General features: G+C 37.2%; 1 protein-coding gene across 1 annotated transcript in view; it reads left to right on the top strand.

Moving 5' to 3' along the window:
• The first annotated feature begins 4,281 nt into the window (after window positions 1–4,281).
• AKAIN1 (A-kinase anchor inhibitor 1) overlaps window positions 4,282–12,339 on the top strand; it is a 67,384-nt gene continuing 59,326 nt past the window's right edge. The window contains exon 1 of the mRNA XM_036009266.1: window positions 4,282–4,915. Within this exon, the coding sequence (XP_035865159.1) occupies window positions 4,900–4,915 (16 nt within the window). The 5' untranslated portion in view covers window positions 4,282–4,899. The remainder of the gene's footprint in view (window positions 4,916–12,339) is intronic.

Below are 12,339 nucleotides of genomic sequence, written 5' to 3'. Positions count from 1 at the left end.
AAAGACTCTCAACATCACTAATCATCAGAGAAGTGCAAATTAAAAGCACAACGAGATACCATCTCATACCTGTCAGAATGGCTATCATAAATAAATCAACAAACAACAAGTGCTGGTGAGGATGTGGAGAAAGGGGAACCCATTTACACTGTTGGTGGGAATGAACATTGGTGCAGCCACTATTGAAAGCAGTATGGAGATACCTAAGAAAAATTAAAAATGGGTCTGCTTTTTGACCCACCTATCCCACTTCTGAGAATATATCTGAAGGATCCAAACACTAATTCAAAAGAATGTAAGCATCCATATGTTCATTGGAGCATTATCTACAATCACCAAAATATGCAAAAAACCCAAGTGCCCATCAGTAGATGAGTGGATACAACAACTATGGGATGTTTACACAATGGAATACTACTCTGCCATATAAAAGAAGAAAATTTTACCTTTTGTGAAAGTGTGGATGGATCTGGAGAACATTATGCTAAGTGAAATAAGCCAGTCAGAGGAAGACAAATACCACATGATTTCACTCATATGTGGAATCTAATAAACAAACTGAACTAACAAGGAAAATGGGGACAAACTTAGATGGAGAGCAGGATGACAGCTGCTAAGGGGGAGGGGAGGTCAGGGGATGGAGGGGTTGAGCAAAAAGGAAGGACTCATGAACATGGACAACAGTGGGTGATTGCTGGGTCAGGGGTTATAAAGGGACTAAATGGTAATGGAAAAATATACAATAAAATTTAAATTAAAAATTAGTAATTATTTCTAAAAGTGATGATTAAATTTATTCTCAAATATACAGCTCAAGTGAGCAGAAAATGAGAACACCCAGTTTCTCAGTTTGGACTGTATTAAGGCTTTCCTATGTGTCAATATACTTTTTTAAAAAGTGTGTTGTTCTTATTTTCTTTCTTGTTTTGTTTTAAAAATAGTTTTGAGTCAGAATGTGACTTTTGTGTTTTGTATCTTCCTTCCTTTATATAGTCTCATCCCAGACAGCTTTTTCTATTCCCCGCCTTTTTTCTTTCCCCTTCCCACATCCTTTTCCTTTCTCTTTTTACTTCTCTCTTTACTTCTCTTTCCAGTCTATTTTTTCTCATTGATTTTCTCTTCTAAAATGACTTTGTGAAAAACCTATACATATAAAAACAGATACTTTTATGCATTCAGAATTTATTGACTAAAGTTTTATACCATCTACTCACACTTTTGAAGATAAGTTGACTGTTGAGTTGAGTGCTTTATGCTTCTTAAATACTAACCAGATAGATTTTAAACTGAATTTTGTCCTTAACTGATTCTCTCTCTACTACCATCTAGTAGAATCAACAATTTATTTGATGATTTGGGAGAACTGTTCTTATGTATTTTTTCTTTTTTTAAGATTTTATTTATTTATTTTTAGAGAGAGGGGAAGGGAGGGAGAAAGAGAGAGAGAAACATCAATGTGTAGTTGCCTCTCACACGCCCCCTGTTGGGGGCCTGGCCTGCAACCCAGGCATGTGCCCTGGCTGGGAATCCAAGTGGTGACCCTTTGGTTCACAGGCCAGTGCTTAGCCCACTGAGCCACACCAGCCAGGTCTGTATTTTTTTCAATAAGGAAGTTTTGCTGATGTTCCCTTTCAGAAAATATGGCTCTTTCATAGTCCATTTTAGAACATCTTGCAAGACTCATAATCTGTTTCATAAAATGCAAACCTACAAAAGACATTGTCCCCTACTCTTTAAGTCTGCAAAAATTCTTTAATATTTCCCATTGCTTTTCTTAATGCAGCAAAGTCATTACTTTTATTTTCCTTTTTTATTTACCCCATCATCTATCTTGATTTTTTTAAAAATTTCATTTCCTTCTCTATATGCATTTTTTACTCTCTTTATATCTTTACAAATTAGATAGCACAAAGATTAGTTTTTCAGTGTTTTCTTTCTTATCTTTCTTATTAGTTTTTCAATATTCCTTATATCTTAATGTAAATTGAACATTACCATTTGAACATTTACATTAAGATATAAAAATCTTATAGCATTGCTAGGGCATTTAAACTAAACCAACAGAATAATAACTCCAATAGTAGTAAGACTTGGAGACAACATTGTGGAATATACAACTGAATTATGAAATAACTGCAAATAAAAAATCATTAAAGTTTCTTGGTATTATTTGGGATAAAATTAATTGCTCTTACTAAATATAAATAGGCAAAAACTGAGTAGGGAGTATAGTATATTATCCTTTGCCTGGGTAGCTGTGGTTTGTTGGGTAGAGAAATTGAAGAGATGATGGGAGGAAGTGATAATGGAGGGAAGAATGTCGGAGAAGAGGTGAGGATGGGCCTAACAGAGTTTTCTCTTCTGTCTTGACCTGACCTGTTGAATTCGTTTTTACTGGATCACATTACCTCCTATTGCCACAGCAGGTGAGTCAAAGGGACCATTTTTAGGCATTTTTTTCTTTCTACTACAGTCTAGCTTGGGAGTCTATGGAAGTCCTGGGCTCCTTCCTTACATAAAAGTTAGAAATATGTGCTCTGAGGTTGTGAAGAGAAGTTAATATTTTATTTCTAAATGTTGGTAAATCTAATACATTGCTACTCAAATATAGTCTGTGGACCAGCAGCATGTGTAGCATGGACATCACCTGGGAGCAGGTTAGAAATGCAGAATCTCAGGCCCTACTCTGCTCTACTGAACTACAATCTGCATTTTAACAAGATTTTCATGGGATTCACTTGTACATTAATGTTTGAGAAATACTGATTTAACATACCCCTATAGGGTTTCATTTATTCCCAGGGTGCCAGTAATTTCCTGGAGTGAGTTTAATTGAGGTTGTGCTTGCTCTTAATTAATCCACGATCACATTTAATCCCAACAACAAATCTTGGAGATACATTAATCCCTATATTAGATGGAACAGTGAAATAATTTATCCAAGATCACATAACTAGTACATAGTGAAGAAGTTATACATCAGTCTGATTAGTTTCCAAGTCTCCTTTTCCACTACACTCTATTGCTTTTTCTTGAAGTTAATCATGAGTGATTATTTATGCATTAGGATAATAAAGCCCATTACAAAATAAACATTGTTAAGGAGAGCCTTATTGAGTGTATTAAAACAAAGAAGTCTGTCATTCAATCAGAGATTATTTCAACTAGTCTTTCATACTTATGGTAATAAAGCAAATAAGACAGAGTGAAGCATCATTGGTCCCTGGCTTTGGTGTAACTTGGGGAAATGAGAGGACTGCATAGTGTTATACCCACTCTTCAACCTGCCCATCAACTGACTTGCATCTTCTTGCTGCTGAGGAAGGTTCCGTCTGTTCAAGCCTGTGTTGAGCCAGGTGTTAAGAACAGTACTGATTGTGTTATGTTGAGGCTGGCCATATGTCTTCATGCAAACCATAGTTCAAGAGCTGTAAAGCTATCTGCATTCTCAATTCATCAGATTATTTTGAACAAAGTCAGTGCCAATAGACTGTTTGAATGCTTTATATTTTTAAAAGAATGTAGAATTTATGGCCTTCAGCCAAATTATTAAGAAATACTGTTGTTGTCGTTTTTTTTCCAGAACAGCTATACTTTCCAGCGAGATGTGCAAGTCAATAAACCCCATAAAACACTGGAGATGGCCCTGATCATACTTTGTTCTTGAAGAACTCCACTCAAATGCAAAAAATTGAGGATTAAATCCAAAGCAACTGACATTTGCTTTGAGGCTGGAAGGTCCTGTGTCAATTTAGCTCTGTGGTTATAACCTAGATGGACTTGTTTCAAGCTGGTTCACAGCCAGTGGGGGCTGTCTATACCACACTAGAATTCCTCGGGGAACTGGATAGTGCTTTAAAATGAGCAATAGATTAGAAGCATGAAGTGAGTGTGGGGCATGTCCCAGTATCTTAGAGTAGACCTGGATGTATACATGGTGGACACAGTTTTCAGTTAGGTAAAGGCTGGGGAAGCAGTAATATTTCTTGATGGATTTCAGGCCTGTTTTCACACTTCAAAGGACTCTTGGCTCATTCTTTCATAGGGAGTGTGAGTTTGTCAGTGGAGGAGACCAGCCTCACCAAGGTCTCTTTCGTTTCCGCTGTTGGGCCCTGCTTTCTCTAAAGTGATGACCTTGAGGGCATCCAAGCTTAGGGGCTTCTAGAGCCGTATTGGCTGCCTGGAAGAGGGGCCTGATAGCGGCGCCCTCCTCAAGCCTCCACAGTCACCAGGTCCTTCCCTCCTGCTGTCTTTCTGACATTAACACTAAGCAGGGACTCTGGGATGAGGGAGGAGTCCTGAGCCTCAAGGACTGATTAAGTTGGAGGTCCCACCCCTTTGTTCAGAGGCAGCCCAACTCAGAGTACTCACCCTCGAGAGTAAAGCTTTTTGCATTAAAAAAAAAATAGGAGAGGGACAAACCCATTCTAAATGTCAGTCCAGTATCCACAGGGGCTAGCGACAGCAGGTAATTAGAAGCAATTAGCTGTCCGCCTGCCGGGAAGTCGGGCAATTACCTTTTTCTCTCTTCCTCTTCCATCCTTTTTTCTCCCGTAGAAGCGGTAGAAGTGCTTTGCTCTGTAAGCAGGCAGCTATGTACGCCGGGTTGGCATAGGAATGAGGGATGAATTGAGCAGGGATCCCGTCTTCTCCTCCTGCCGCTGCGGTTGCTGCCTGCGGAGCAGTGCATTGTGGAGACTGAGCACGCTGCAGCCGCTGGAGCTGCAGCCCCGGGATCGCGCGGCAGGGAGCTGTCCGAGGTGCTGACTTCCCCGGCTCGCAGCCGGCCCGCGCCCGGCGCGCGCACCTGCACCGGACCCCTCCAAATCCTAGCCTTCCTCCACACTCCGTCTGACTGCCTGCCTTTCTTTGCCTAGGGCGTAGCGGCTGGAGGAAATCATGGTGTTCGCTCCAGGTACACCTGCACCTTGCTTTTTCACCAGGTGTCCAGGCGGGGAGCGGGGAAGAGAAGGGAGAAAGTAGGGAGGGAAGGCCTTTACCTAATGGCCCATCTGCGCGTTTCCGAGTTATAGTCTGTGAGGGAGGAGCTGATGATTGCCCCTGTGCGGAGTCTTCATCTCTCTCCCCAGTTCTACCCCATCTGTCCTCCAACAATCTCTAGCCACCGTCCTGTCGCTGCTCTTCCCACTTAGCTCCTCTACATCCCATCGGGGCTCAGGCACCCTGAGAACTGGCACCTTTGCCAGGCGCACAGGCGCCTACATGGGCAGAAGGGTGGAGACATGGGGCAAAGAATAGTGGGCTTCGGGCTACTTCAGCGGGAATCTCCTTCACTGCCACTTCCCCCTCTACCAAAGTGGCAAAGTGACCCGGTTTCTCCTGACCTCCTAAGGGGAGAAATGGGTGAAGCACAGGAGAGTGGGACGAAGGGTCGAACAGCGATACTCCTTAAGGAATTAGACCTGAAACTCCGGCGGGCCGGCCCCGAAGGCTGCAGCACAGAGGCTGCTACTGCGGCACAGCTGGCGGTTTCAGTACCTTTCTGAAGCTGGCAGTGAAAGACTTTGGTCTCTTTGGTGCTATCTATGGCTACAAGTTGGGGAAGTCAGATCTATCTGCATTTGACTGGCTTACCAGTGTGTGCGTGTGTGTATGAAGACATGGATGTGTGTTTCAGATGAGGTCAGAGGGAGTTAGGGAACAGCTGGGAAGGCGTGGTCATTGTTAACATACTGAAGTCCTTCTAGAGGTAGATACAAAGTCTTTCCCCCACTTCTCTTAAAATCCAGCCCCCGCTTTCATTAAGGACTGCTGTGGGGGGAAAATGAGTAAGGGGAAGAGTAGAGGGGCCTAGAACCCTTTAACTATGTCATGCTTTAATTTGAAAGGTTGTTTTGCATTTGTTGTGGCCATGGATCTCAGATGGTTGGGGAGGAAAGGTATTTTTAAAAAGGGAATAATTGAGTCTGGGCTTCAAAAAATTCAGCCAGGGAAACTTGAACAGAGGAAGTTGCATTCCCTCTTCTACAAATTATGATGCTAGCTGGGGAAGCAGTAATGTGTTTCTGTCAGTTTTGACATTCACCACAAGCCGTGTGACTCAGAAGAATGAATGCCTTAGAGAAAAGCCAATGAGCCCTACCCCTGTCCCCCAAATAACTCAAAGGAATAAATTGTTCTGCATAGTGGGGGACACTCAATCAACATGGCATCAGTGAAGCTGGAAAACAACAGTTCTTTGATATATATAAACTATTTAACACTTGTACTTTTATGCCTTAGCTCATTTTATCTTTAAATTACCCTCTGAAGTAAATAATATTATATCTATTTTACTACCTCCAGGGAGGAGGCTGAGTTCAAATAGTTTTTGCCAGCCTCAGCTGGAGTTTTCTGACCTCAGATTCTGTATCTTTCCCCCTATCTTTTAGAGCCTATCTTCCTGGAAAAAAAAAAAAGCCCCATCAGTTCTAGAGGTGTTTCCTTTTTTGGTTCAAGGTCAGATGTAGCCAAGGGGAAGTGTCCTTCTACTTCCAAAGTGGGGAATGGGCTGGTGTTTTCCAGAGTAAATGTTGTTCGGTGATGTTAACTCAGCATTTTCTAAAAGCATTAAAAGGCATGTGCAATGAGCAGCAGGAAATTTCTGGAGTTGACTGATTTGGCTTAAGCAGACTACTGTTTGGATAGGGCTTTACTTTTCCATTTTTCTTCTAAGTTTTGTATTAGATTTTTTTTCCTTTAGGGAAAGTAGAAGTTATTCATAACTGTCAGACATGGCATAAATTTACCTGGATAAGATATGTGAAAAACTTTTTGAGTCATTTCTTCATTATTGAGTTTCTCTTGAAAAATCATAAACATTTGGGGCCAATAGAATCAGGGTGCTAAAAATATGTCAACTTATCTTCTCATCTACTGATCATATGTTTTCTAAATTCATATACTGATATTATTTGAAAGAAAATCAGAACAATACATTGTTTTTTAACTTTTCCAGCTTTTCAGATTTACAATCTCATTTCTAGAACTGTTGCTCTTCTAGATCTCTATAATCTGGGGTATCCAGATATTTTGTAGTAGTCAAGAGAAATATGCACCCCCCAGCTCTTTCTCCAAGCCAGTTTAATGCTCAGGAAAGAAGGACAGATGAATGTGTTATGATCACTCCAAAATTCATACAATGTGCTTGATGATCCAAGATGAATAAAACAATAGACTAAAAATGAGCTGTTTATAAAATTGGGTCAGTGAGTACTGTGTTTTTCAAAAACCTACTGTAGCTTTTTGAAATTTGATAAAGGGAAATAAGAATCCTGAGGTCTAGTTCAGGCCTTCCCTCAGTGGACTGGCCACACTTTGAATGGTCTGCTGACTTTTTGCTTACACTAAAGGCCAAAGTAAAAAGTGACAGAGATTCATGGAGCAAGTTTCAGTCCAGATGGACAATGGAATGAGAAAGGGATAAAATGAGGCCTTATGTAACTCTAGCTAGGATTCACTCTTATCATAAGTTATAACATATTCTTACATTGTCTCATTTCAGTTAGTTTACAGACTGTAATCTATAGGGATTAGTTGGACAGGGTCTTTGATGGTTTCTCACTTTGCACAGGGCACACAATTTGATTCTACACTTTCCCTCTTCTTATACCATTCCCAGACTTTGTAATTTAGGAAGATTTTAATTTTGTGCACCCCAGCTTTTAAAACCCTTAATGGTGAAAGGTCATGAATAGCAATCATTTAAGGATTCAGTTACTGGGAGCCTATCACTCATTTCTTCTTTCTTCTGAAGGAATTATACAAAATTAATAATAGTTAAAAGAGGAGTAAAGTATAAATATATTAATTTCTATATAAGTACAATATATTTCTAAATACTGGGTTAAATAAATTAAGCTGGGGCACATGGCTGAGGTAAAAAGGCCAAAATGAGGCCCCTTGCTTTCTTTTACCAAGTCTCTTATCTACTTCTCCTCATTCCTTCCCCTCAAACTGAAGGTGGAATCTATCTTTCTGGAGCAATATGAGGAGATTTAGAAACATACCACCACAGCCAAAGGAAAGTAGATGACACAACCAATATGGAAAATTATTTTGGCTCCTGTACCTAATACTAAACTGACCCAGGCTACTTAGTCTGTAGTCATACAAAAGCTTCCATTTGGGAGGGACAAAAAGTTCTGTGAGAAAACATCTGGACTTCTTCTCACTTTGTGCTCAGTTTTGTGGGGAATTCTTAGCAACTTGGAAAAGTCAAAGTGAAAGAAAGGAGGAAGACCATTGGATGTTGTTGCTGAAAGTAAAGAAGTCCACAAGAGTGTGTCAGGGCAAATCTTGGCCTATTGCAGGAAGAAAAAGGATATGCTCAGAAATGCAAATGTCTTTCAGTGCCATGTTTCACCCAAAGAATTCCAGACTCTGAACAATCCCATTACAACTCTCATTCCCTAGAGGAAGAGCTAATAAAGAATAGAGTGTGGTGGAGAGTGTGGACAGAGTTTTCCTTATCCCTGGACCATTCCTAACTGCTTCCAATGATTAGTATACACTTCAGGGATTAATGTGTCTCCTGTGGATGGACCTAATACATTTTAACTTGTTTGGATTGCCTTCAAGTATGATGTATTGTAAATGAAAAGATCTTTCTTCTTCTGCACAGGAATTAGGCAGAGTATTATAACGAGGATATCATGGGAAATAAAAATAGTGTAATTGTAAGCAATCAGACAGCGTGCACCTTGACTTCTAAGATTAAAATTTAAAAAATTTAGCAACAATAGTTAGAGAGCTATCAAAAATATTTAAGAAAATATTTATTACATGACAGTTGTATCTTTTTATTTATATAAACTAATTCCTAACAAGTCAATCAATAAGTTTTATAGCAGACTATCTTACCTCTAAGGTTTACAATCTTCCCACCCAATAAGTTGCCTTCCATTGGCATAGATTTTTAATTTTTTATTAAGTTATTATGAACAATTTACATACTAGTAAGTTTACTTTTTGATGAACAATTCTAGGAATTTTCACACATGTGTAGAGCTGTGTAATGACTATAGAACAATTCCATTGTTCCAAAAAATTACATCCAGCTGCCTCTTTGTTGTCAAACTGTTCCCCCCTCTACCTCTATCCCTCTGTTACTACTGACCTGTTTTCCATTCCTATATATTTGCCTTTTCCAGAGTGTCATGTAAGTGGACTCAATACAGCATGTAACCTTTTGAGACTGGCTTATTTCACTCAGTATAATGCCATTGAGATTCCACCTATGTTGTTGCATGTATCAAGAGTTCATTCCTTTTTATTGCTGAGTAGTATCCCATTGTATGTATGTACCTATAATCATTTATCTTTTTCCCCATCAAAAGACATTTAGGTTATTTTCAATTTTTGGTGATTATGAATAAAGCTGTGATAAATATTCCTGTACATGTATGTATGGACATAGGTTTTAATAAGTCTAGGTTAAATGCCTAGTCTTAGCAATATTGAATCTATGCTCTACTGTTCTTCAGAAGGATTGTTTCATTTTGCATTACCACCAGCAATGTATGAGAGCTGCAGCTGCTCTGCATCCTTCTCCTTCTGGTAACAGTGTCAGGATATTTATTGTCATCTCAATTTGTACTTCCCTAATGACTAAGTGGTTTTGATAGTTTTCTTTTAGGTGCTTATTTGCTACGTGCATAGCTTCTTTGGTAAGGTGTTTTTTCAAATCTTTTGCCCCTTCAAATTTTGGGGGGGTGGGTATTTATTTTTTTATTGTTGAGTTTTGAGAGTTCTTTATGTATTGTGGATACAAATCTATTGTTGGATATGCGATTTTAAAATATTTTCTTACTACCTTTTTCAGAGCAAATTTTTAATTTTAATTTTAATGCAGTGGAATTTATCATTTTTTCTTTTATAAATTTTGCTTTTGATGTTATATCTAAGAACTTTTTGCATAACCCAAATCAGGGAGATTTTCTCCCATGTTTTCTTCTACAAGTTTTGTAATTTTACATTTAGATTTAATTATGGGATTAGATGCCCACCCTGATTACTTCATTTAAATGTGATTGTTTCTTAAAGGCCCCAACTTCTAATATGATCACATTCGATGTTAGGGTTTCAACATAATAATTTAGGAGGGACACAAACATTCAGTATATAATAATTTGATTTTTGGATATAGCGTGAATTGTAGGTCAAGTTTAATTTTTTTTGTAAATAAATGTCTAATTGTTCTAATACCATTTGTGGAAAAGACATTATTTCTCCATTAAATATCCTTTGCACCTTGTTAAATATTAATTGGCTATATTTGTGTAGGTCTATTTTTAAAATTTTTATTCTATTTCATTCATCTACATGCCTATCCTTCCACTGATACCACATGTATTGATTATTATAGTTTTATAGTAGGCCTTAAAAAGAAGTAGTAAGAATCTCTCAACTATGTTCTCTTTCAACATTATTTTAGCTATTGTAGTTCCTTTGCCTTTTCATATAAATTTCAGAATGAGCTTGCCTATATCTACACAAATCCTCCTAAGATTTTGATTGGAATTTCATGAAATCTATTGATCAGTTTGTGAGGAATTAATATCTTAACTATGTTGAGTTTCCAAACCATGTATGTGATATGTCTGTTTAGGTTTTCTTTGATTTCTTTCATCAGTATTTTGTAGTTTTTAGCTTCTAGATCTCACATATATTGATAGAGTTATACCTTAGTATTTCTTTTGTGGAAAGTTATTGCAAATGGTATTAAAAACAATTCAATTTTCAAAAATTATTGGTAGTATATAAATATGATTGATTTTTGCATGTTGACCTTATTTCCTATGATCTTGCTTAGTTTTTGCATTAGTTGTAGTAGCTACTTTAAAGATTTCTTAAAAGTTTTTATGTAGGTAATCATGTTGTCTGAAAAACAAGGGTCATTTTATTTCTTTTCTACTTTTATGGAATTTTGCATTGGCTAGGACTTCTAGTACATTACTAAATAGAAATAGTGAGAATGGACATATTTGTCTTGTTCCAGCCTTAGGGGAAAGCATGCTGTCCTTCACCATGAGATATAATGTCAGCTGTAGGATTTTTTGTACATGTTCTTTACTGGGACAAAGAAGACACTTTCTAGTCCTAGTTTGTTGCTAGTTTTTTTTTCTTAAACTCATCAATATTTGTTGAGTATTGTCAAATGCTTTTTCTCCTTGTAATGATATGATCATGTGGTATTTTTCATTAGATGGTTAATATGGTGAATTACAGTGATTGATTTTTAAATGTTAACTAGCCTTACATTCCTGAGATCATGATATCACTTAGTCACGATATTCTTTTCATACACTAAAGGATTCAATTTGTTAATAATTTGTTGAAGGTTTTTTTGGTCAATATCTATGAGAGATAATGGTCTATAGTTTGTTTTTCCTGTACCACCTTTGTCCAGTTTTGATATCAGTGTAATGCTGCCCTCATAAGTGAGACGGTAAGTGTTTCTTCCTCTTTGACTTTCTGGAAGAGATGGTATAGAATGGAATAATTTTTTTCCCTTAAATGTTTCATATGACTCATCAGTAAAACCATCTGGGACTAGAGTTTTCTTTGTAGTGAGCTCTTTAAACATGAACTCAATTTGTTTAATTGACCATTGATTTAATGGTTTAACAGGACCATTTTGTTTATCTTGGGTGAGTTTTAGTATCATTTTTAAGGAATCACTTTATTTCATCTAATTTATTGAATTTATGTGAATAAATTTATAATATCCTTTTATCATCTGTTTAATATGTGTGAGGTCTATAATGATATTACCTTTTTGTTTCTGAAACTTGTAATTTGTGTTACTTCTTTTTTTTGTCTGCTTGGCTACAGTTTTGTCAATTTTTTTGTACTTTCAAAGAAAAATCTTTTTGGTTTTTTGATCTTCTTTATTCCTTTTTTCATTTTAATGTCATTGATTTCTGCTCTTTATAATTTTTTTCTTTCTACTTTCTTTAATTTTATTTTGCTCTTCTTATTCTAGACTTAAGACTAAATTTAGATTGTCTGTTTTAGATCTCTCACTAATATAAAGATTTTGTGTTATAAAGTCCATCTAAGCATTGCTTTAGTGTATCTTACCAATTTTAATGTATTTTTATTGTCATTTACTATAAAATATTTTATAATTTTCTTGATATTTCTTCTTTTTCCCAGTAATTATTTAGAAGTATGTTATTTACTTTCCAGTTATTTATGAGGATTCTCTACATATCTATATTATTGATTCTAGTTTAACTTTTCTCTCTTTTTTAAAATTGAATTTATTGGGGTGACATTGGTTAACAAAACCATACAGGCTTCAACTATACAATTCTATAACATAATCTGCCTGTG

The sequence above is a fragment of the Phyllostomus discolor genome, chromosome 9 (assembly GCF_004126475.2).
Source record: "Phyllostomus discolor isolate MPI-MPIP mPhyDis1 chromosome 9, mPhyDis1.pri.v3, whole genome shotgun sequence".
In the NCBI taxonomy this organism is placed as follows: Eukaryota; Metazoa; Chordata; class Mammalia; order Chiroptera; family Phyllostomidae; genus Phyllostomus; species Phyllostomus discolor.
The sequence above is the reverse complement of the archived record's forward strand: the minus strand, read 5'-3'. Positions and strand labels throughout refer to the sequence as shown.